This window comes from Miscanthus floridulus, chromosome 8 (genome assembly GCF_019320115.1).
Source record: "Miscanthus floridulus cultivar M001 chromosome 8, ASM1932011v1, whole genome shotgun sequence".
Taxonomy (NCBI): Eukaryota; Viridiplantae; Streptophyta; class Magnoliopsida; order Poales; family Poaceae; genus Miscanthus; species Miscanthus floridulus.
The window spans coordinates 90,828,196-90,848,447 of NC_089587.1; the positions used below are offsets into that span (position 1 = coordinate 90,828,196).

At 50.1% G+C, this 20,252-nt stretch overlaps 2 protein-coding genes and 1 pseudogene across 2 annotated transcripts; 1 reads left to right on the plus strand and 2 right to left on the minus strand.

The window, feature by feature from the left end:
- Positions 1-2,123: 2,123 nt before the first annotated feature.
- On the minus strand, positions 2,124-5,401 carry LOC136476941 (probable inactive purple acid phosphatase 27; annotated as a pseudogene).
- Positions 5,402-7,648: 2,247 nt separating this feature from the next.
- LOC136476943 (uncharacterized) lies at positions 7,649-9,254 on the plus strand. Its single transcript, XM_066474924.1, has 5 exons — positions 7,649-7,988; positions 8,126-8,296; positions 8,410-8,496; positions 8,658-8,798; positions 8,893-9,254. The coding sequence occupies exons 1-4, from the start codon at positions 7,791-7,793 to the stop codon at positions 8,784-8,786; spliced, it is 585 nt and encodes a 194-aa protein (XP_066331021.1). The 5' UTR covers positions 7,649-7,790; the 3' UTR covers positions 8,787-8,798; positions 8,893-9,254.
- A 112-nt stretch (positions 9,255-9,366) lies between these two features.
- Positions 9,367-13,197, minus strand: LOC136476942 (sulfite oxidase-like). Its single transcript, XM_066474923.1, has 12 exons — positions 12,967-13,197; positions 12,268-12,383; positions 12,115-12,177; positions 11,984-12,020; positions 11,800-11,881; positions 11,021-11,139; positions 10,844-10,939; positions 10,541-10,651; positions 10,363-10,464; positions 10,231-10,278; positions 9,905-10,120; positions 9,367-9,828 (listed from the first exon to the last, which is right to left on the minus strand). The coding sequence occupies exons 1-12, from the start codon at positions 13,039-13,041 to the stop codon at positions 9,706-9,708; spliced, it is 1,188 nt and encodes a 395-aa protein (XP_066331020.1). The 5' UTR covers positions 13,042-13,197; the 3' UTR covers positions 9,367-9,705.
- Between the last annotated feature and the right edge of the window lie 7,055 nt (positions 13,198-20,252).

Sequence of the window (20,252 nt, forward strand, 5' to 3'; positions counted from 1 at the left end):
CCACTGTCCTAACCCTAATTCGATCCAGAGGGTGGCACTGCCAGCGGCGAGAAGCACCACCAGACCGCCGTAGCTCCACCCCGCCGGGACTCCGCCACCTCTACACCGCCACTGACACCGACGCCATGGACTCCTCGAGCTCGTCCACCAAGCCCGACGGTCTGTACCTCTCCCTTTCTCCTCTCTCTCTCTCTCTCTCTGGATCCATGTGTTCTAGAACGGTTTCATACCTATTGAAAGTCAAAATACCCACTGATCTACTCATAGTCGATCCTAAAGAACCAACAATATGCAGTTCGGCAAATAACAAACTGAGGGAAGCAGAAAGACCAAGCTGTATGCAGGGACTGCAGTTCTAATGAGGCAGCGCTGGACACCGCCACCGCAGAATCTTCTGAAGATAAATGTAGATGCAGCTTTTAATCATACAACGAAGATGGGTGCCTGGGGCTTTGTGGTGCGTGATGCAGCTGGAGATGCGGTTCTGGCAGGCACAGGGAAAGTGCCGGACATGCTTGATGCTCTGATGGCCGAAGCCACTGCCTGCTGGACGGCAATCGACATTGCTGCGTCCGTTGGCATTTCAAAAGTGCAGGTAGAGACTGATTCCCCCCTACATCGAAATGGTGTGCTCATAGATGAGATGGATCAGGCGCCAGCTGGTGTTATCTTTCAGGATATTCGTAGAGTGATTAGAGATCACTTTTTATCTTTTGAATGTTTATATGTTCAGCCTGTTTGCTTGCTCGTAAACGATCGTAAATTTCCAGCCGGGAACAGTATTTTTCTCTCACACCAAACCAGCCAGCAGTAAATAATCCACGATACGATACGGCCTCCCGAACAGGCTGCTTGTCTTTGTAACTCGTCTGCGCACAAGATAGCCGCTTTAGGCATGAGTTGGGATGTAGGGATGTCGGAGGTCTGGGAGTACCTGGTCCCTATCTTTGTACAAAACTTGGTTGCTCGCGAGCTCGCGGAGCTCTCTGTCAATTAAAGGCATGAGAGGCGTGGTTTCAAAAAAAAAAAAAGAACAAGGAATTCCGATGAACAAAGAGGACACGTACAGTGGACCGGGACCATCAATGTACTACGAGTACCCATTACATGTTGCGGTGATGTCCGTTCCGGCCCAAGCAGAAGGCATATCTGTGGGCTGCTGAGCCATGTTCATCGAGCAAACATATGCCCAAAGAAACAGTCCTTAGCTCCCTAAAACTTCTGTCCATGTTCAATTTACATCTCCGATCGGCAAACCATATATATGTTTAACCTCCTCTAGCTTTTGAAATCAGTCGGAATTGCTCTTTAGACAGGTTTATCCGGTTTAAAAATTTCAAGAAAATAAAAAAAATCTGATTTTCCAATCAAGAAAGGTAAATTAAATTTTAGAGTAAAATGTATGGCCAGTCCATCAACCAACTTGTTAGCCTATGTTGGTTAGGTCCACCAACTGTAAATTTACTTTCTAGGTCTAAAACTTTTTTTAAGTGGTCCACGAATAATCCATACCGCCGGTTTGTTTTGTAATTAAATCCGACGGTGGACAGTGCAACGTGGCTGATGACCTTGATAGTAGGCCACGTGCGGTACAACGTGAGCTATGGTTTTATCATTATAGTTAAGCCTACCAAATTTTCATATACCAAGTATATTTATTCGACGTGTAAGAAAGATATATTTTTTTCTAAGACGAGAAGCCCTGGTACGCGATTAATATGCTGCTGAAATCTTATGTTTTTTTTTATCATTTTAACGATCTCAAATGAAATCACTCAAAACTAGAAAGTTGTAAATCTCAACAAGAGCTACGATTTTCATATAAAATCGTCATTATCTGAGATTGTATGAAAAAATATAGTTTTTCTACGGTTGAGCCTCACCGCTGACATGTGGGTCCCATATGATCCATGCCATTTTGGATAGCGGGTCGTGTAAACACCTACTAGGACCTGGATGAGACTCGTTACAACTCTAAGGAGCTAAAAATGCATTTTGAAATTTTAGACCTACTAGATGACACTCCAAGCAAACTTTGAAAACCCCTGGGGAGTTTTACTCTCTACTAAGTAACACGTTTTATTTGGACCAAAGCCACAACCGGTGTCTTAACAGTGGCTTAATTAGGTGGCGAGCGTGGTGGGGAAGCAGCTGTCGTGCACGCATCTGAGCACGTCGCGGTAGTCCCTGTCGATGGTGAAGGAGTCGTAGACCTTCGGCCTGTTCGGGAGGCCATATCGTATCGTGGATTATTTACTGCTGACTGGTTTGGTGTGAGAGAAAAACACTGTTCCTAGCTGTCGCTGCTCTTCTTGTACGCGAACAGCAGCGACGAGTGGTTGAACGCTGTGAGCTTCACAAACCCATAGTCCTTGTCACGGAAGATGCTCCACTTGGGGATCGCCGTCGTGTAGTCCGACAGGTGGCAGCCGCCGCCGCCGGCCACCACGAAGATGGTGCCGTTCATCGTCCCGGAGTAGTGGCTCTTCTCGCTGGTCATGCACTGGCTCTGCTCGATCGTTCGTTGTTGCAGGGTAAAGTTAGGATTAATTACCGAGAATTGTTGCAGAATTTCCTGGGTTAGTAGGAGCGTGTTCGGCTGGCTGGCCAGCCCACTCACGCGGGCACTGTTTACATGAACAGTGTCTTTCAATCAGAATAGTATTTTTCTCTCGTATTAATTCGGTCAAAACAGTACTTTTGCTTATTAAGCAGCCAGCCGAACACTTTATAGGTTACTACCTGTACATAGGGTAAGTCCTCTCGTAGTTATGGACGTGGCCGAAGAAGGCGATGTCGACGCGGTACTTCTGCCAGAGCTTCTGCAGGTTCTCGCGGCCCTCGGGCTCCTCGAAGGACCCTTCGCCGGCGTACCAGGCGTTGGAGGAGTTTCCCAGCACGCGGTGCGTCGCGAAGATGAGCCACGGCTGGTGCTTCCGGTCCACCGTGGAGAGGCAGTGCTCGATGAACTTGTACTGCGGCGTGCCCACCCGCCAGTCGTGCTCCGAGTCGGCGACGCAGAAGCGGAACATGCCGTAGTCCACCTTGTACCAGAAGTTTGCCCTGTAACCTGTTCTTGGCGGGGTAGTAGTAGTAGGTCTCGGCCGGCATGCCACACTCGCTGCCGGAGTCCGGGACGTCCCAGAACGCCGCCGTGATGGGCGCCACCTGCGCCGTGAACTGGTCCCACTGCGAGATGTAGCCGTTGGCGTAGGGCATGCCGCCGATGTGGAACACGATGTCGTAGTTGTCTAGGTCACTGACCAGCGTGTCCGTCGTGTTCAGTGACCCCGGCTGGTACGCCGCGTACTCGTTCGACCCGTCTCGCTCCGTCTTTCCCATGTCACCGAAGACGATGACGCGCTGCAGCGAGTTCTGCCCCGGCGACGGCGGCGCGCGGAACGAGTAGGCTCGTTTGCCCCACACCACGGACCCGTCGCGGAGCTCGTGCCCGATCCTGTAGTAGTACCTGAAGCACAATGTCCAAGAGAGTGAGACCTAAAAATTCAAACAGCGTACACGTGCACGTGCTTAAAGCTGACAACTGACAACTTGTGACACATTCCTCGAGAAATAAAGCGTCGACGTCGATGACACCTTGTGATAAAGCTTAAAGTTGACAACTGCATCCTCTCGCTAATCACAACACTGCAGTCTGCAATGCAATCAAGTGCAATGACAGTGTACTCACTCCTTGTTGGGCCAGAGGTCCCTGAGGAAGGCTGTGTGGATGAACCCGGGATCCCTCCACCCGACGGTGCGCGCCGGCTCGCCGCGCATGCTGCCGCGGCTGAAGGTGAGCGTCCCGGCGGGCGCGCGCGCAAGCTGCTGGGCGCCGCCGCCGCCGACGCTGCCGGCGACCAAGGCGCCCCACTCCACGAACGGGTAGGCCTCGCTGATGTCGTAGCCGCTGGTCCACGTCACCGTCATCTCGTCGTGGGACGTGCCCTGCGCGAGGCGCGGGAACACCGGCGCCTTGGGGTTCTTGAACGAGATCGGCTTCGACGACACCGCGACCGGTGCATATATGCAGGCATGGATGGATCGATGGATGCAACGGTTAGACGTGTAGACGGCCTTGATTGCCAGTTAATTAGCAGAGGTCTCATCACGTACGTTGTCGAGGCCGCCGGTGAAGAGAGCGAAGGCGAAGTCGGAGCGCTGGTTGATGAGCTGCAGCCGAACATTGCCCTTGCCCCAGGAGATGTAGTTTGCCGGGTAGTTGGCGTATTGATATTGCACGGCACCCATGCAGCAACACATAATGTTTTCAGTGAAAGAAAGATCTACAGATTTGCTAGGTTCGGTGGTTCTACACACATCGATACGTTTGCAAATTAGCTAGTGACGACCTTGATGGGTGATGTGCAGAGATACGGCGGTTCTGCTGGCCAAGGGTTAGGACACGTAGCTAACGAGCTGCATATACATATACCACAATATATATAAGAGCGATTTTCATGGGTTACAATCTAGTACGAGTACTAAACTTGTAATCTTGTATACGTCTGAATGAAACTTACTTGAAATCAGCTGGAGAGAAGACGGCGATCCAGTCGTCGATGGAGGGGTTTCTCCGGCCGAACTTCACCGTCACCCATTTAGTGTCTTCTCCCATGTCTGACGTTTTCAAATACTTCCCAGAACGAACGAAGGATGTACACGATGTGCATGCCCCATGAGATTCAAAAAGTTTGAGATGCCGCCTGCCGGCGTGGTGTACATAGGGGATACGGGTATGCACCTGCTCGCCGAGCAGCGACGGCGTCGCCCGCACGTACGCCAACGGCTGCATTTCGACGGTGGCCATGTGGACGGCGATCTTGGACAGCGGCTGGATCCCTTCCGCCGGGGACGCACTTGCTGTCCCCAGCAACGTGGCCAACACCAGAGCGACCGCCATCGCCGCCACCGCGCCTCCTGACACCCACGCCATGGAAACAGCCGCAACACCTACACGAGCACCCCGCCGCCGGCGACGGCTCCAGCGGTCGCTTAAAAATGCATGAGGCTACTGGCGCCGGGAGTTAACTAAGGACTTATTTAGTTTCTCTTCTAAAAGTTTACTTTATATCCTATCGAATGTCTGAACATATACATGGAGTATTAAATATAGACTAAAACAATAACTAATTACACAGATTACGACTACTTTACGAGACGAATCTTTTAAGCCTAATTAGTTTATAATTTGACAATAAAGTACTACAGTACATATGTGTTAATGACAGATTAATTAGAGTTAATAAATTCGTCTCGCGGTTTACTGACGGATTCTATAATTTGTTTTTTTTATTAATATTCGAATACCTCATGTGACATCTGCCTAAAACTTTATACAGTGAAACTAAACGAGCCTTAAAAAACTTAAAATAGTTAGCGCGTGTTGCACGGAGGGCATCAACTCCAAAAAGTGCTTCCCGTGCAGCACATCGTTGTTGATGCAACCTGATGGACACTGGGATGCTCCTCCACAGCGCACCGCCTGGCGTTTTTGACCCTGTTCACTTCTCCTGTAATCCGTAGTTTTCAGCGAGTTTTTTTAGTCGGAGCTTTGTTTTTCTTTCACAACAAATTAGAATAGTGTTTCGGTTTATTTTTTCAACAAAGCGAACAGGGCCTCATCACGCATGCGAGTTGGATCTGCATCTAATTTGGACGGTTGTGATGAGTGCAGGGCGCTGCACGACGGCTTATCTACGTCACGCGTGCATACAATTTTTTCCGGCTGTGGCATTTTCCTGCACTGACGACGGGCTTTTATTAGGCTTACGATAAGGTGTGTCTACGTGGCGCTGACTATGTGCCCGCGTGGAGCTAGAAATGAGGAATGCACAATGGCATAGTCAGCGCCACGCCACCGGCGCCATGTAGGCCGAACGCTAGCTCCTGAACCGTTATGGATTTAAGTGACACCTGCCACTAGGCCAAAAGCTAGCTCCGGAGCCGTTATGGATTCTAAGTGACACGCACTTGAACAACATTAGGGAGTGAAAAATGTATTTTAAAAGTTTATGGACGTTAACAACAACATTAGTGTGTCTGTGCTTGTTGCACGGAGGGCATCAACTCCAAAAGTACTCAGGTTGCGGCATTCTCCTGCACTGACGACGGCCTTTTGGGCTTTGCAGGCCGCCAGCTAGCAGTGTGTCCCGGATGGTCGGATCGATGTAGTAGTACGGGTAGTAAACTATCGGTATCAGCCTGTCTCTGTCAATTGACTGTGGTCCTGGGCACTATTTGCCGCGCGAAATGGGTGTTTTTTTTTACCGGTTTTAACCTACTTGTGATTGGTCAATCTCACGGTAACCAACCTGATTTCATTTTTTACCGGTTTTAACCTAATATAAAAAGGGACACATTATTATTTTCACTATTCGCAGGGCCCCCTCGTCGGCATGTGCTTCACGTGGACCGGATATGCTGGATCCGGCTCACCGTGTGTGATACTGTGATAGACCGACAAAAATGATCGAGTTGATGTAATTTGGGATCTGACGTAGGAGTATTGTATTTCTTACTGTACTCGGCAACATTCACTGTTATCAACGTGTGATCCACTTTTCCAGAATAAAAATTATCAAAATGCATACTCCCTCTAATTCTCTGTCACTTGATTTCCGTGACGTAAGTTTGACTCGATTTGTAAAAAATACGTGTAATATTTGTATCTCCAAATAAATTTATTAAAAAAAACTAGATTTAAAGATCTTTTCAATAATACCAATTATGTATCATAAATATTAATATTTTTTTAATATATATTTTATCAAAGTTATTTCTCGAGAAACGAGAACGACAGATATTTTGGGACGGAGAGAGTGAGTTCTTGAACTTGATCGGTCCATCCCCTCGAATCCTCACCAAACCGACCAATTTTACACGTTTCCAGAACATTTACCTCGCAAGTTTTCCTAAGACTAAAATAGGAAAGTGGGTTTCTGCTAACGTAAAGTGCCGACTATTTTGAAACAAAGAGCAGTCAGATCAAAAGTGTAAGTATTTACAAAAGATGTTGGCCAACATTATGATCATACAAGTTTATGTTTTTACTAAAAGGTGATCAATAGTTTGTTATAGGATACTGAAATGATAGCATAGGGTATTGGTACAATATGGCCATGGCTTATCGTGTGAATATTGCTGATAAAATGATCTGAGTTGACGTAATTTGGGATCTGGGGTAGGAGTATAGTATTTTCTTACTCAGCACCATTCACTGTTATCAAGGTGCATGTGATCCACTTTTCCAGAATAAAAATGATCAAAATGCATGTCTCTGGACTTGTTCGGTCAATGCCCTTAATCCTTATCAAACCAAACATGGTCTAAGGTTTTCTTTTACATGTTTCAAAAACATTTAAAATAGGAAAGTGGGTATGAAGTCTTAGTTTAAGACATAGTTTGACTTTGAACAAAACTAAAAACTTTAGATAGTTTATAACAAGTTTGGATAGTTTGGTTTATGATAAAACTAAAACATCAGTTATTTTCTGAGACACGGAGTAATTTAAACGATTTCGACTGGGTTTAGTTAATTATTAGTTCAGGCAGCCAACCTTCTCTAAGCGGGCCCTGAATGATTTTGTTGGGGAATTCCTTTTGTTGTTCCAGCCTTCGTAAAAACTAACGTGGGCCTCAACAACTAAGAAGACAACGTCTCCTGTAATTGGGCTAACTTGCTCATCTTTTGGGCTGTTTCTCCGTCTCCACCTTCCACTTCCAGCAGTCCACCACCGGTCCACCGCGCGTCCCCGTCGACGGCGGTAGGGCAGAACAGAACCCCGGAGATGGAGCGGGAGCGCGGCGCGTCGGCGGCGCTGTGGGGGCACGTGCACCTCCCACTGCTGGCGCGCGCGGGGTCCAAGGAGTCGGTCGAGTACATCCTGCAGGCGCTCTGGCGCACGCGCCGCACGGGCCTCGACGCCGCCGACCGCACCGTCGCCCGCGACGCCCTCCAGCTCGCCTCCGACGCCGAGCTCGACCCGGTCAGCACCCCCTGCCCTTCCCCACCCTTTGTCTTCCTTGTTTCCTCCCTGCGCCATCGCTCGCGTCGCGGGCGTTGCAGTGCAGGTTCAGACTGTTCAGTTCCCGACTCTGCTTCTTCGGCATCTCCCTGCTGCAGCTGCTGGTGTGCCTGAGGATACTGATCAGGCGGTGCGTCAACGAGAACGTCGCCAAGGACGACATCCCCAAGCTCTTCCCCGAGGAGGTGCCTCCCGAGCTGCAGAAGCTGCTCACCTTGCTGCTGCAGAAGTTCCAGCCGGAGTGGCAGCAGGATGTCGCCAAGGATCAGGTGAGGGTGAGGTGCTGACACGGCGATTTGATGCTCAGCCCATACAACATGTTCTCGTCATTGTCTCCATCGTTTTCTGATCTTCACACGCGTCCGACCGAGCTGCTCTGTAGGAATCCGCGCGGCATTCTAGCGCTGCAGAATGTCAGTTGAACCAAAATGGAGACACATCAGAGCTTCCAGGTGCTGCTAATGCAGAGGTGTGACACTCTTTCGTGGATGTTAATCTAATCTTGCTGAACTTGAAGCTAGATGTTGGTTGTCATTTCAATTGTTTACCTGAACTAGTGAACGGCAATGAAGATATTTAGTGTTCTAGGATTAGATATCTGATCAGGCTAGACTGCTGTTATTGCTGCAGCTTCAGAACGGTGCCGCACCTGTCAAGGATTCTGTAGAATCATCAGGGCAGAAAGAAGTGAAGAAGTCTCCATTAGCTAAGGATTCTTTGGACAAAATGCTGAAGGACTTGTTCTCAACCAAGGACTAAATGGCAACTGATGTAAGTACATATGTGTTTGCTGTACATGGGGTCCTCGGCAGATTCATTTAGCCTTGGTTCTAATTTCCAGATGTTTTTCCCATTGCTTTTGCAGGGCAGTAACACCGGTCACGATGAGGTAGCTGGAAGCACTTTTAGAAGTTACAAATGGGACGGCATTTAGCAACATCAGTAGTATAGCTATAGCTAATCCATTGCTTGTCAGCAATTTGGCAAATCAATGCTTTGTTGTTTTCCTTCGATCTAGATCACTGATAATTGATGCCCACGTCCCACGGCAGCTGCATTCCTTTTGTGTATGGGACTGTTGTAGTAAATACTAGGAAGAATGTTACCGCTAACTGTATCATACTGAAATTGGTTCTTCCATTTCCACGGCTTGGAAGGGATGATATTTATGTTCACGTCTTTTTATCTTTTACTAGTATTTCTTAGCTGCGACATGAAGTGCGCCTCTCTTCCCGGAGTTGCCATTTGCCCAAAGAAGTGTTCTATGCTGCATAATTTTCAACGCAAATGCAATTGTAATTTCTAGACATCAGACCAACCCATAACAGCAGTTATCCAGTGACCGAAAAAACAGCAGCAGCTGACATTACATAGAAATCAAGTGAGCTCAAATCCCATAGAACAAAGCTCCAACACTCGTGGCACAGCCTGACGCTAGAAACACAGAAAGTTGAAGTGACTTATTAATGGCCCGTTCACTTCGCTGAAAAAACAAACTGAAATATTATTCCAGCTGATTTATTGCGAGAGAAAAACACTATTCCGACTGAAAAAACAAACTGAAAAGTACGGATTATAAGACAAGCGAACGGGACCAATATTTTGGTATAATGTTAAGACTCGCAAGAGTCACCGCCATCGCCATGCTTGCTCCAAGTTGTCAGCAGCGTACTTAATTTCACAGCTTAGATCTTCCTGAAGAGTTCTGTATTTTGATCCGATGCCAAGATGTGTTGAGGATTCCTCTCAGATTCCATATGTCTTCGACCTTTTCAGGCTGAACATTTGCAGCTGAGTCCACCTGTAGTTCACAAGGTGCATTCTCATAAACTGTTTTAAGTTGGGTGAAACAGTGGGACGAGATGGATTTCACTTACCGCCTTAGCTACGATCTCAGCATTTGCTGGTATGTCTACTGTAGCCTCAAAGAGAACCCAAGCCCACTTATCACTTTGAGGTCCATCTGATACATACGCCACATTTTCTTTCTGATATCTACGAGCCTCAACCCAGGTTTTACCCCCATCAACAGATATATCCACTCTCTCAATGCCACGGCCACCACCTGAAAGTGCATATCCAGCAATCCTAGCCTGCAGCGAGTAAGCATAGCGGTGTGTGAAGAAGATTTATTTGAAATTTGCCCATGATACTTACACAGGATTCAGTCTCAGAGTATGCATTGTTATGGAAACAGACTGACCTTTCCTTCCTTGATAACATCTACATCTTCCAGTGTACAGATAGCAGACTACATGATCAAAGTAAGTGAACATAAGTTCTTGAGAAACCTAGCACCACATATGAGCAATGAAGAATCAATGATGCAGCATACTTGCACAGGGAAATCCATCTGTGGCCTTCTAGTTGACCAATTAATATTGTCCCAGTCAACGGTTGGTGGAAACATTTTGTAATCTTTTTGCATAAAAAAGCCCTGGTTGAGAATAGCAGTCAGTTTTGAACATAGAAAATAAAGACGAGAAGGCATTGCACTCATAGTTTCAGAAAACCTGGCATTCCTCCTCTTTTATGTTGATACTGTCCAACCATTTTACAGAGCGTGCACCAATAACGCCAGGTACAACAACCCGGAGTGGGTATCCATGGTCCCGATTGAGTACCTACACATGGTAGTTTATAACAAGAAAATTTAAAAGACATCCAGATTAAAGAAAACTGAAAAGGAAACAAATAGCGGAATGGCACAAAGGCATTAATAAAGAAACTACTTTTTGAAGAATAACTTAAACATCATATCGAGACTACGTAAAATTGAATTTCAAATATACAAAGAAAAGTTATTTTTTGTCCACCTCTCCATTCATTTCGTATGCAAGTAATACATCAGCATCAGGATCAGTTGCCTGCTTTAATGGAATAGATGCCGTATAAGGACCACCTTTTTCCTCCTGACACATAAACAATATGAGATTAGCGAGGAGGCTTTGCCAAAAAAGTGTCTGCCAGGAAATAAGGATCAACACACTCACTTTACACTTGTCAACGCTAACAAATTCCACGTGCTTCCCTCCTAGAGATGTGACTGAACTGAGTTTTGGTATTCCAACTAGCTCAAGGACATCAGATAGTTTGGCACCTCCCCATGTTGCTGGAATAATACAAAACATCAGTAGATAGTAGATACTACTACTAGGAATCATTTTAGTCAACAAGCAAATGCATGTGCTAGTATAGTAGTATCTACAAGCATATTTTGATGAGCACAATCAGAACACGGAATTTTTCAGTATTTTCTGTATGATACTGTCATTAACCAGTAGAAAAAAAACATGGAATGTGAAAAGGAAAGGTTGTCTGTTCGCGACTACAAATTAGGAGTCCGGAAGGGAAGTGAAAGATACAGTTCTAGGGATAGTAAAACGCAAACAGTTCTCGGAAATCCCTCAATTTCAAGTGATCATTATACCCAGCCCATATGTTATTAACTTTTTCTTTTTCTTTTTCTCGAACACACAGGAGAACTGCGTTCTGCGTATCATTATATTAAGAAGAATAAAAAGGGGGAAAGAAACCCCATACAACACCACACACTCACGCCTTGGACTGTAGGAGAAACCATATGTTATGAACTGCTAGTTTGATACTCACAAAGTAATCAGAAACAGCAAGGACTTATTTCTAGTCTAAAACTCATAAGATTTCGCACGTGCACCCCACTTGAGCATTAAAACGAGCATACCACCGATGGGTTTCATTTCTACAACATCAAAATGAAAGGCACCACTTAAGTTCTGAACTCATATCTTACCAGTTCCAAGAGCAGATATGTCCCACCCAACACCTCTCACTTTTCGTACATTACTCATCGCAGTCCTCCTGTTTCCCGCACACTGTAAATGTCAGGATCATATTGTTATACACTTAGGTTATTAGCCATACTAACACATAGGCATCGCAGAATGATTAGTTGGGCAAGCATATATATATGAAACCTGTAAAGTTGCCGTGACATTGTACTTTGGAAGAGCCCTGAATGCAAAGTTTTATGTCAATTCTTTACTCAAGAGCAAAGACCAATCATGTCACATTATTAGACACTAGGAAAAAAGCATTAAAACATTACCAAATGTCACCCATGGATAGCTGAATAGACTTGTTGATGAGACCAGAAATGGAAACAGTGTATCTGTCAATACATTCATATAAACTGTCAGTGTTTGGTAAACTGTAACAGATCACAATGATAAATGGAAATTCACAGTTTGTGCTAAGAAACCTTGAGAGGTCCTCGACTTTAGGGATGGGTCCATGATTCCTCTTGTAGAAGAAATCCACTGGGGTGATGTAAGATGCAACTAGTGCCAATCGGTGAGGCTCAGCATTGAATGGCTCCTGCAAACAGCATGATGCTCCGAGATTACTCCCATTTCTGTATCTTACTGGATAGTTCAGGAATAACTCCTACTAAAATAAAAACTCATTCAGACAAAGCTCTTGATAATCTAGACACTCGACAACCGATACGCTGCAACATTCTGTCGGCGTACAGAGAACACAATTATACAACATCCAAGTGCCGTGGGACTGCGGCCGGAAAGGCATAGAAACTGGGGCCTAATTTCACACGACAGAGACTAGAAAAAACCCTGCTCGCTGCTCGTGCTCAGTGGTCAGTGCTCACTACGCTTCGCTAATCATTGCGTAGTAACAGCACGTGTACCTGACGCATACGGGCAGCGGAGCGCTACCCGCTGCTGCACAGCACCAACGGCGGGTCGGCGGCGGCCTGATCGGCCAACGCGCCGGCGCCGTAAAAGGCCTCGCACGCATCCGGCCGGCCTGGACCGGGCCGGGCCAAGCCAAAGCCGCGAACGAATCCGCGCGATTGGCGACACCACAGGCCAGAAGGCACCCACCCAATCACTCTCGAACCTCAAGGGGGTGGGTCGCGGGGAGAGAGGGGCGTAGCGCTGACCTTGGCGTTGATCTTGAGGTCCGGGTGACGCGGCGGCTCCTCCGCGTAGTCGGACGGCGCCGTGAGCCCGGGCATCTTCGCTGGCCTCCGTCCGCGGCGCGCTCCCTGGAGGTCCGCTGCCAGCTGCTCGCTCTGCTCCGCGACGGACGAGGAGTGACGAGAACGAGAACGAGAACGAGACGAGACGAGAGAGGAGAGAGGAGAGAGGAGTGGATGACACACCCAACGCCAGGGCCTCGAAATGGGCTCCCCTGCTCTGTTTGTTGTGTGGTGACTCGGCGGCGATCGCGATGCCGGCGGGCGCTCCCCGGCCCGGGCGGGCCCCCGCTCGACCTAACACTCCCGTGACATGACATGTGGGCTCCTCGCCCGCCACGCGAAGGTTCTTGTTTGTACAGGGATTTTTTTTATTTTTAATATTTTTTAAACTAATTTTAAATCTATGTTTAAATTTTCTTTTTCAAATCTGACACTTTTGACTACGTCTATTTTCCTGACGCGGCGAAACATCGATACCGCGTTATACATGGTGGCGCGACAAGAGAGATGACGTGGCGACAACCCGGACGCTGATAGGTGACATGACGGGGGCTACCGCGTCATGGATCTGGCGCGGCACTGACGTGTCACGTCGTGTGGCGCGGCAACCTTTGACACGGCGACCTTTTAGGGTGTGTTTAGTTAGGGAGGTAAAAAATTTTAGGTGTCACATCGGATGTGTCGAAAGGATGTCGGGAAGGGTTTTTGAATGCTAATAAAAAAATAAATTACAGAACCCATTAGAAAACTGCGAGACGAATCTAATGATACTAAGTAATCAGTCATTAGCATATGTGGGTTACTATAGCACTTAAGGCTTTTCATGGACTACTTAAGCTTAAAAGATTCGTCTCGCGATTTTACCGATAACTGTATAATTAGTTTTTTTCATCTACATTTAGTACTCCATGCATGTGTCAAACATACTTTATTTTTTTTACTGTAGTAGACAAAAAAATTGAAAAAAAACCATTGCATGCGACGTGGATGAGTGGGCTTTACGCGATGGGACATCCTACGCCGTCTGCACGCGCACGCTACTTGCCGCGTGGGTTACGGTGGGCGGGAGCGTTGTTACTGTGGGTGGAAAAAGTATCGACCGGGGGTTATTGTCCGATGGGCAGACGCTAGCACTCCCCGAGCTAAACCAACTTCATAAATATGCAGGTATGCTGTCTCTGTGTGTAGGCTCGGATAAACTTTCAGCAAGCGCGTGTTTAGTTCTGTCGGGTATCATAAAACGGGGTACTCCGAGCGTACATCAAAAGGGACACTTAAATCCCATCAACGACAAAGTTAGAGGGTAAGCTATGGGTTCATCACCAGCCCCGTCCAAGCCCACCCGGATCTCCGCCTCGCCTCAGGTCTCTCACAGGAGGTCTCGGTGTCCTGACGCGATCTCCGCCTCGTACGAGGCCTCTCACGGAAGGCCTCGGCAAGGAGCCTAATCTCCGTCTCGCGCGAGGCCTTATTCTCTGTATCGCTCGAGGCCGGCTTGTCCATAGCCTGTCGCCCCCGCCTCGACCGGTCTTCCCGACAGCATGTCATGTCCCATTAATACGTCAACCACTCCCGTAATCTTAGTCGGACGACGACTCGACACCACGGAGTGGCCGACGGGACATGAGGCTGCATCAGCACCATACCGGCTGAGACAGGGCATGGCAGGGATTACCGACCACTGTATTCTAACGCTGTGCCCACGATCAACGCCCGCACTATACTGTGCCCCGTGATCCCCGCCTCGAAAACAACACGACATGGGCAGCCTGGCCCGGGTCATCATCGCCTCCGAACCAGCACACCAGATCAACCGCTCTCTCCGGGCCTCGGCACTCTGCACCAGGGTCTCGGCTATCTCGGGATTCGTGTCTACCGAGACCCCCCACTGCGGTGTGGCCTCGGCACCGACCGAGCCTCGGCCTCGTGCACAGTCAATCTACAGCGACCCGCACGCTGACCGCCGCACCTGCTCCAAGGCAGCTCTAGAGCTCTCTTGACGCACAGGATCGGATGTGACCAGCACGCCGCCCCAGTGCTCTAAGGACGGACCACTCCGACGACTACGCCGCCACAGGAACAGGCTACAGGGCTTGGACACGCCGCCTCTGTTCGCACGACGCCGTATAGTTAGCACATGTACTGCCCTTGTCCTCCCTTCAAACTATAAAAGAAAAGGACTTGGGCTATTTTGGGGGAGACAGGTTCTCACAAGGGGAAACACTCTGTAACACTCGCACTTCCTTGCCGTTTGAGAGCAACGTCTCAAGCAGCCCGCATCACTCCCCGCCGAGATCTGGGACTGACTCCCTCTCTCACCTAGCTTGTAACCTCCTACTACAAGCACTTCGGTGCAAGGAATACAAGATCAATCTTCCAGACTGGACATAGGGCTCGAATTGCCCAAACCAGTATAAACCTTGTGTCTCTTTGTATCACCATCTAGAATCGGGAACACATAGGACAAATTCACTAGTTTGTTGAGGACCCTCGGTCCAAAACACCGACAGTTGGCGCGCCAGGTAGGCGCTCTCTACGTGTTAATTTTATCATCCCAACAAGTTTTGGATGGCAAACCCCGTACGACCACTGCGTCTTGGCACGGTGGTTTGGTTTGGGAGCCTGGAGTTCATGTCTCTAGGGCACGAGTACGACATGGTACTTCTCACACCCCGAGCCCCGCCTACCGACGACGACGTCACGCACCGGCGGCCCAGGCATAGGCGGCGCCCGGGCGGCCGTTCTCGCCGCGCTCGCCAGGCACGACGCGAGCAGGATCACCCCGATGCCACGCAACCCTAGGGTGACTCGCTGCTCTCCGCCGGCATCCCATGACCAGCTGTTGGCGCAGGGTCCCTGGTTGGGAATCTGTCTAGCCTGAGCATGGACAAGGGAAAAACACCGGTGGTGCCCGGCGACGCCCCAACATCAAGCTCCGCTCCACCACTCCCTGAGGAGCCAACTCCGGCAGAGCAGAGCCCGGCGACGGCACTATCTCCATACCCCTTTGGGTTGAGAAATGCCGCCGCATCTTATGCTTACGCCTACGCTTCCGCTCACGTGGATCTCTCGGAGCGTTGCCAGCGCTTCACTTTCAACTTCGACACCGCCACGTCGACCCACACCCACGTCGACTCCTCGGAGGAGGACGAGGCATGGGCCAGAGCGGATTTCTCTGACCTCCATGACCATGAAACCATGCGTTGCTTCTTGGCCGCAAGCGACTATTGCTTTGGCTACTCCAATTCTGACGATGAAGGTACTTACGATCCCACTTGTGAGTGCTTCCACGTCAGACTTGGGATGCCAAGCACAGGCGACGAGGACGAGGGGGCAGACAACCGCACTCCGCTTCATCAGGGAACGTGCGATGCTATGCCTTCACGCATTGTCCCACCCGCAGCATGGAACGAGAGCCTTGCCCTCGGACAATTCCGGCTCCTGGACCTAGAACAACTCCGCGAGCTTTAGGCCAAGGTCGAGCAAGATCAACTCCTTCTGCAACAGCTCCAAAGCAATCTCGAGCAGGAGCAGCAAGGCTACGGTGACGGCAGAGGAGCCCAGCGACGGGCTCACGACGTGCACCATCGCATCAACGACGACGAAGGGGATGATCGTCCCCCAATCTTCAATCATGCTAGCTAGAATGTCGCGGCTACGGCAATGCTAGTGCGCGTGATGCCCGAGCCCTCCACCACGGAAGGATGATGGGTTCGCGGTGAGCTCTAGGATCTCCTCGAGACCACCGCGGTGCAACAGGCCAAGAGTTCCGCCTCCAGGTGGCGCGGTGTCGTCTTGGACCTCCCCTCAACACCGCATCGACAGGATAGTGAGGCCTCGGTTCGTCCTGAGCCTGCTCAGGCACCGACCATCAACAGGGTACCCCGGTCCACGACTACCTCGACAACCGACGTGAGGCCTAGGGCGACCATGAGGTGATCGGCCGGCGATGGTGCCACGACGGGGAGGGGCCTGCTTGAGGCTACCATCCGCATCGAGGCGGCCGATATGATAGTGAGGAAGACCGCAGTCCTTCTCCTAAACCACCTGGCCCTCGAGTCTTCAGTAGAGCCATCCGTAATGCTCAGTTTCTAGCCTGGTTTCGCTAGCCAGCCAACCTCACCAAGTATAGCGGTGAGACCAACCCCGAGCTCTGGCTTACCGATTACCGCCTGGCTTGTCAGCTAGGTGGCGCCGACGATGACCGGCTCATCATCCGCAACCTTCCCTTGCTCTTATTAGACTCAGTGTAAGCCTAGCTCAAGCACCTTCCTCCCTCTCAGATCCATGACTGGCGCGACTTGGTTCGGATCTTCGTCAAGAATTTCCAGGGCACATACGTGCGCCCTGGAAACTCCTAGGACCTTAAGAGTTGTCGCCAGAAACCAGACGAGTCTCTCCGAGACTTCATCCGGCACTTCTCAAAACAATGCACCGAGTTGCCCAACGTCGGTGACTCAGAGATCGTCCAGGCTTTTCTCTCTGGCACCACCTGCCGAGACTTGGTCCGAGAACTAGGCCAGAACGTGCCGTGTTCGGCCACCGTGCTCCTCGACATCGCCACCAATTTCGCCTTAGGCGAGGATGCTATAGGGGCCATCTTCCCCATGGATGACGCCAAGGGGAAGCGAAGGGATGAGGCCCCTGAGGCCTTGGTTCCCTACCTCCCCAAAAGGAAGAAGAAGGATCACCAGGGGAAGCGGGCTGTCCTCGAGGCTGATATGGTCGTGGACGCAGAACGCAAGAATCCCCGAGGCCCCAGGGGCCCTAGACCTTTTGATGACATGCTTAAGAAACCCTGCCCTTACCACCAAGGCCCGGTCAAGCACGCCCTCGAGGATTGCTCCATGCTGCGGCGTTACTACGCTAGGCTTGGGCTCCCCAGCAATGGCGCCAACACCCATCAGGTGTAGGGAGACCACACCCGGCGGGTGTCTCTAATAGTTTCGTCACCACCTCGTTGGCCTCATCATCATCATCGGGCAAGACGTAGCCATCGCTAATGGCTTGAAGGTCGACACCAACGTAGTGCGAGGCGATGACGGCCAGTGCGCGCTTGACGCCCGTGTGCAGCGCTCTTTGGAGCCGCTCACGCACTTGACCGCTCAGTGCAGTTAGACGGCTCCTAAGGGAGCTGCCTGACTGAACCTCCTCGACCGCCAGGGCATCGCAGGTGCCATGGGCAGCACTCTTCAGCGCCTCATGCTCCCCGATCTCAGTCTCGAGCATCGTCTACACCGCGCTGGAAGCCTCGGCTGCCCGAGTAACCTCCGCCTATGACTCTGCACTATGGAAAACGGAATGAGGTTGAGCGAGGGAAAAAAACAACCTAAATTAGGGGCGAAAGCCTACGGAACTCACCCTTGGCCTTCTGCTCCCAGCGTCGGGTCTCGACCTGATAGGCCTCGGCTTTCTCCTTCCAGCGCAGGGCCTCGGCCCGGGAAGCCTTGGCCTTCTCCTTCAGGCGCTGGGTCTCGACCTGAGAAGCCTCGGCCACCCTGGAAGCTTCACTCCCCAGCTCTATGTCACACAAGGAAGTTAGGGAACGAACATAAGGAAAAAAATAAAATGAGGGGACCAGGACTCACCCTCGGTCGTCCCCCTCCAAACCATAGCCTCGGTTCGTGAGGCCTCAGCTACTGCAAGGGCCTCATCCAAAGCACCTTTTGTCAGCTGATGCGCGTTCTATTCCACCCCTAGCTGCCTAGCAAGAGCCATGGCCGAGGCCGTAGCTTCTACGGCTCGAGCCCTGAAGGCATCCCGATCACTGGCCATGCGAGTGAGCTCCTCCTCCAACTCCTTGACCCGCGTCGCCAGAGGGGTGAGCTACTCCTGGGCTGTGGCCGCCTCGACCTTCGCGTTGGCACAACAAAGGCGGAGGTCCTCCACCTCTACACTCCGCGCCGACAGGAGCTCATTGGCACCGACAAGAAGGCCCTTCTGCAGCTGAAGCTAGTCCCAGACATCCCTCTCCCGGTGGAGGAAGACCGACTTCCCAAGAGATCGGGTCTCGAGCTCCTAGGGGAAACAGAACAGGGGTCAATCCCTACAAAGAAAGCTCAGAAAAAGACCACCACATGGGAAAAGAAAGCACGAACCTAGGCAACTCCGGGCAAATCGTTGGCCACCACGGACAGCGCCGTCCGTAGAGACTACTCCACTAGCTGGCGGTACTGCTCGAACGTGTCCCAGCGACCGCCCTCGGCCACGTCCTCGAGAGCAAATAGAGGCTCTGCCTTAGGATTGTCCTGGCTTTGCCACAGGACACGTGGGTGGTTCCACCCACGGGGCTCGGGTTGCACCCGCACAAGGGCTGAGCTTCTCTCGCCCGGGGTTGGAGCTGGCTGGTCCATGACATCGGCCACCTCGGCGCCGGCCATCTCCTACGCCCAGGAAGTATCGTCGAAGGAGATCAGAAGAACTTCCACCTCCTGGGTGAAAGCTCTAGTTTGGTTTTGGTTAATTGATGAAACCCTAAGTGCTAACCTAGTTTATCAAAATGATTATGAGATAGGTAGCACCACTCCAAGTGATGAAGCAATGACGAAGATCATGACAATGGTGATAGCATGGTGATGATCAAATGCTTGAACTTGGAAAAGAAGAAAGAGAAAAACAAAAGGCTCAAGGCAAAGGTATAAAATGTAGGAGCCATTTTGTTTTAGTGATCAAGACACTTAGTGAGTGTGATCACATTTAGGATAGATAGCCGTACTATTAAGAGGAGTGAAACTCGTATCGGAATGCGGTTATCAAAGTGCCACTAGATGCTCTAACTCATTGCATATGCATTTAGGATCTAGTGGAGTGCTAACACCCTTGAAAATATTTGTGAAAAAAAGGCTAACACATGTGCGTAAGGTGTTTGCAGGGTTGAGATGGGTTTGGGTCCCTCTCTCCCTCCCACCGAGCTTGCGAGGCGGGATTCGGCGCTTTTGGGAAAATGAAATGTCTATTTTCTATTGCGTCGGATGCAAAATTCTTGGTGGTTGGCACATTTGAGTAAGGGTGAAGTAGTTAGAGTTGAAATGGAGTTGGTCGAAATGATGCTGGCGTCGGTCTACTGACCGGACGCTGGGTCACTCAGCGACCGGACGCTGAAGGGCTGCGTCCGGTCGAGGTGTCAGACGGCACAGTCGCTAGGGTTGAGCACCGGACGCTAGTCTGCGTCCGGTCAAGGTGGACCGGACGCGTCCGGTCAAAAAAATATGCCTCGGGGAGCTTACTGGAAACGACCGGACGCTGGG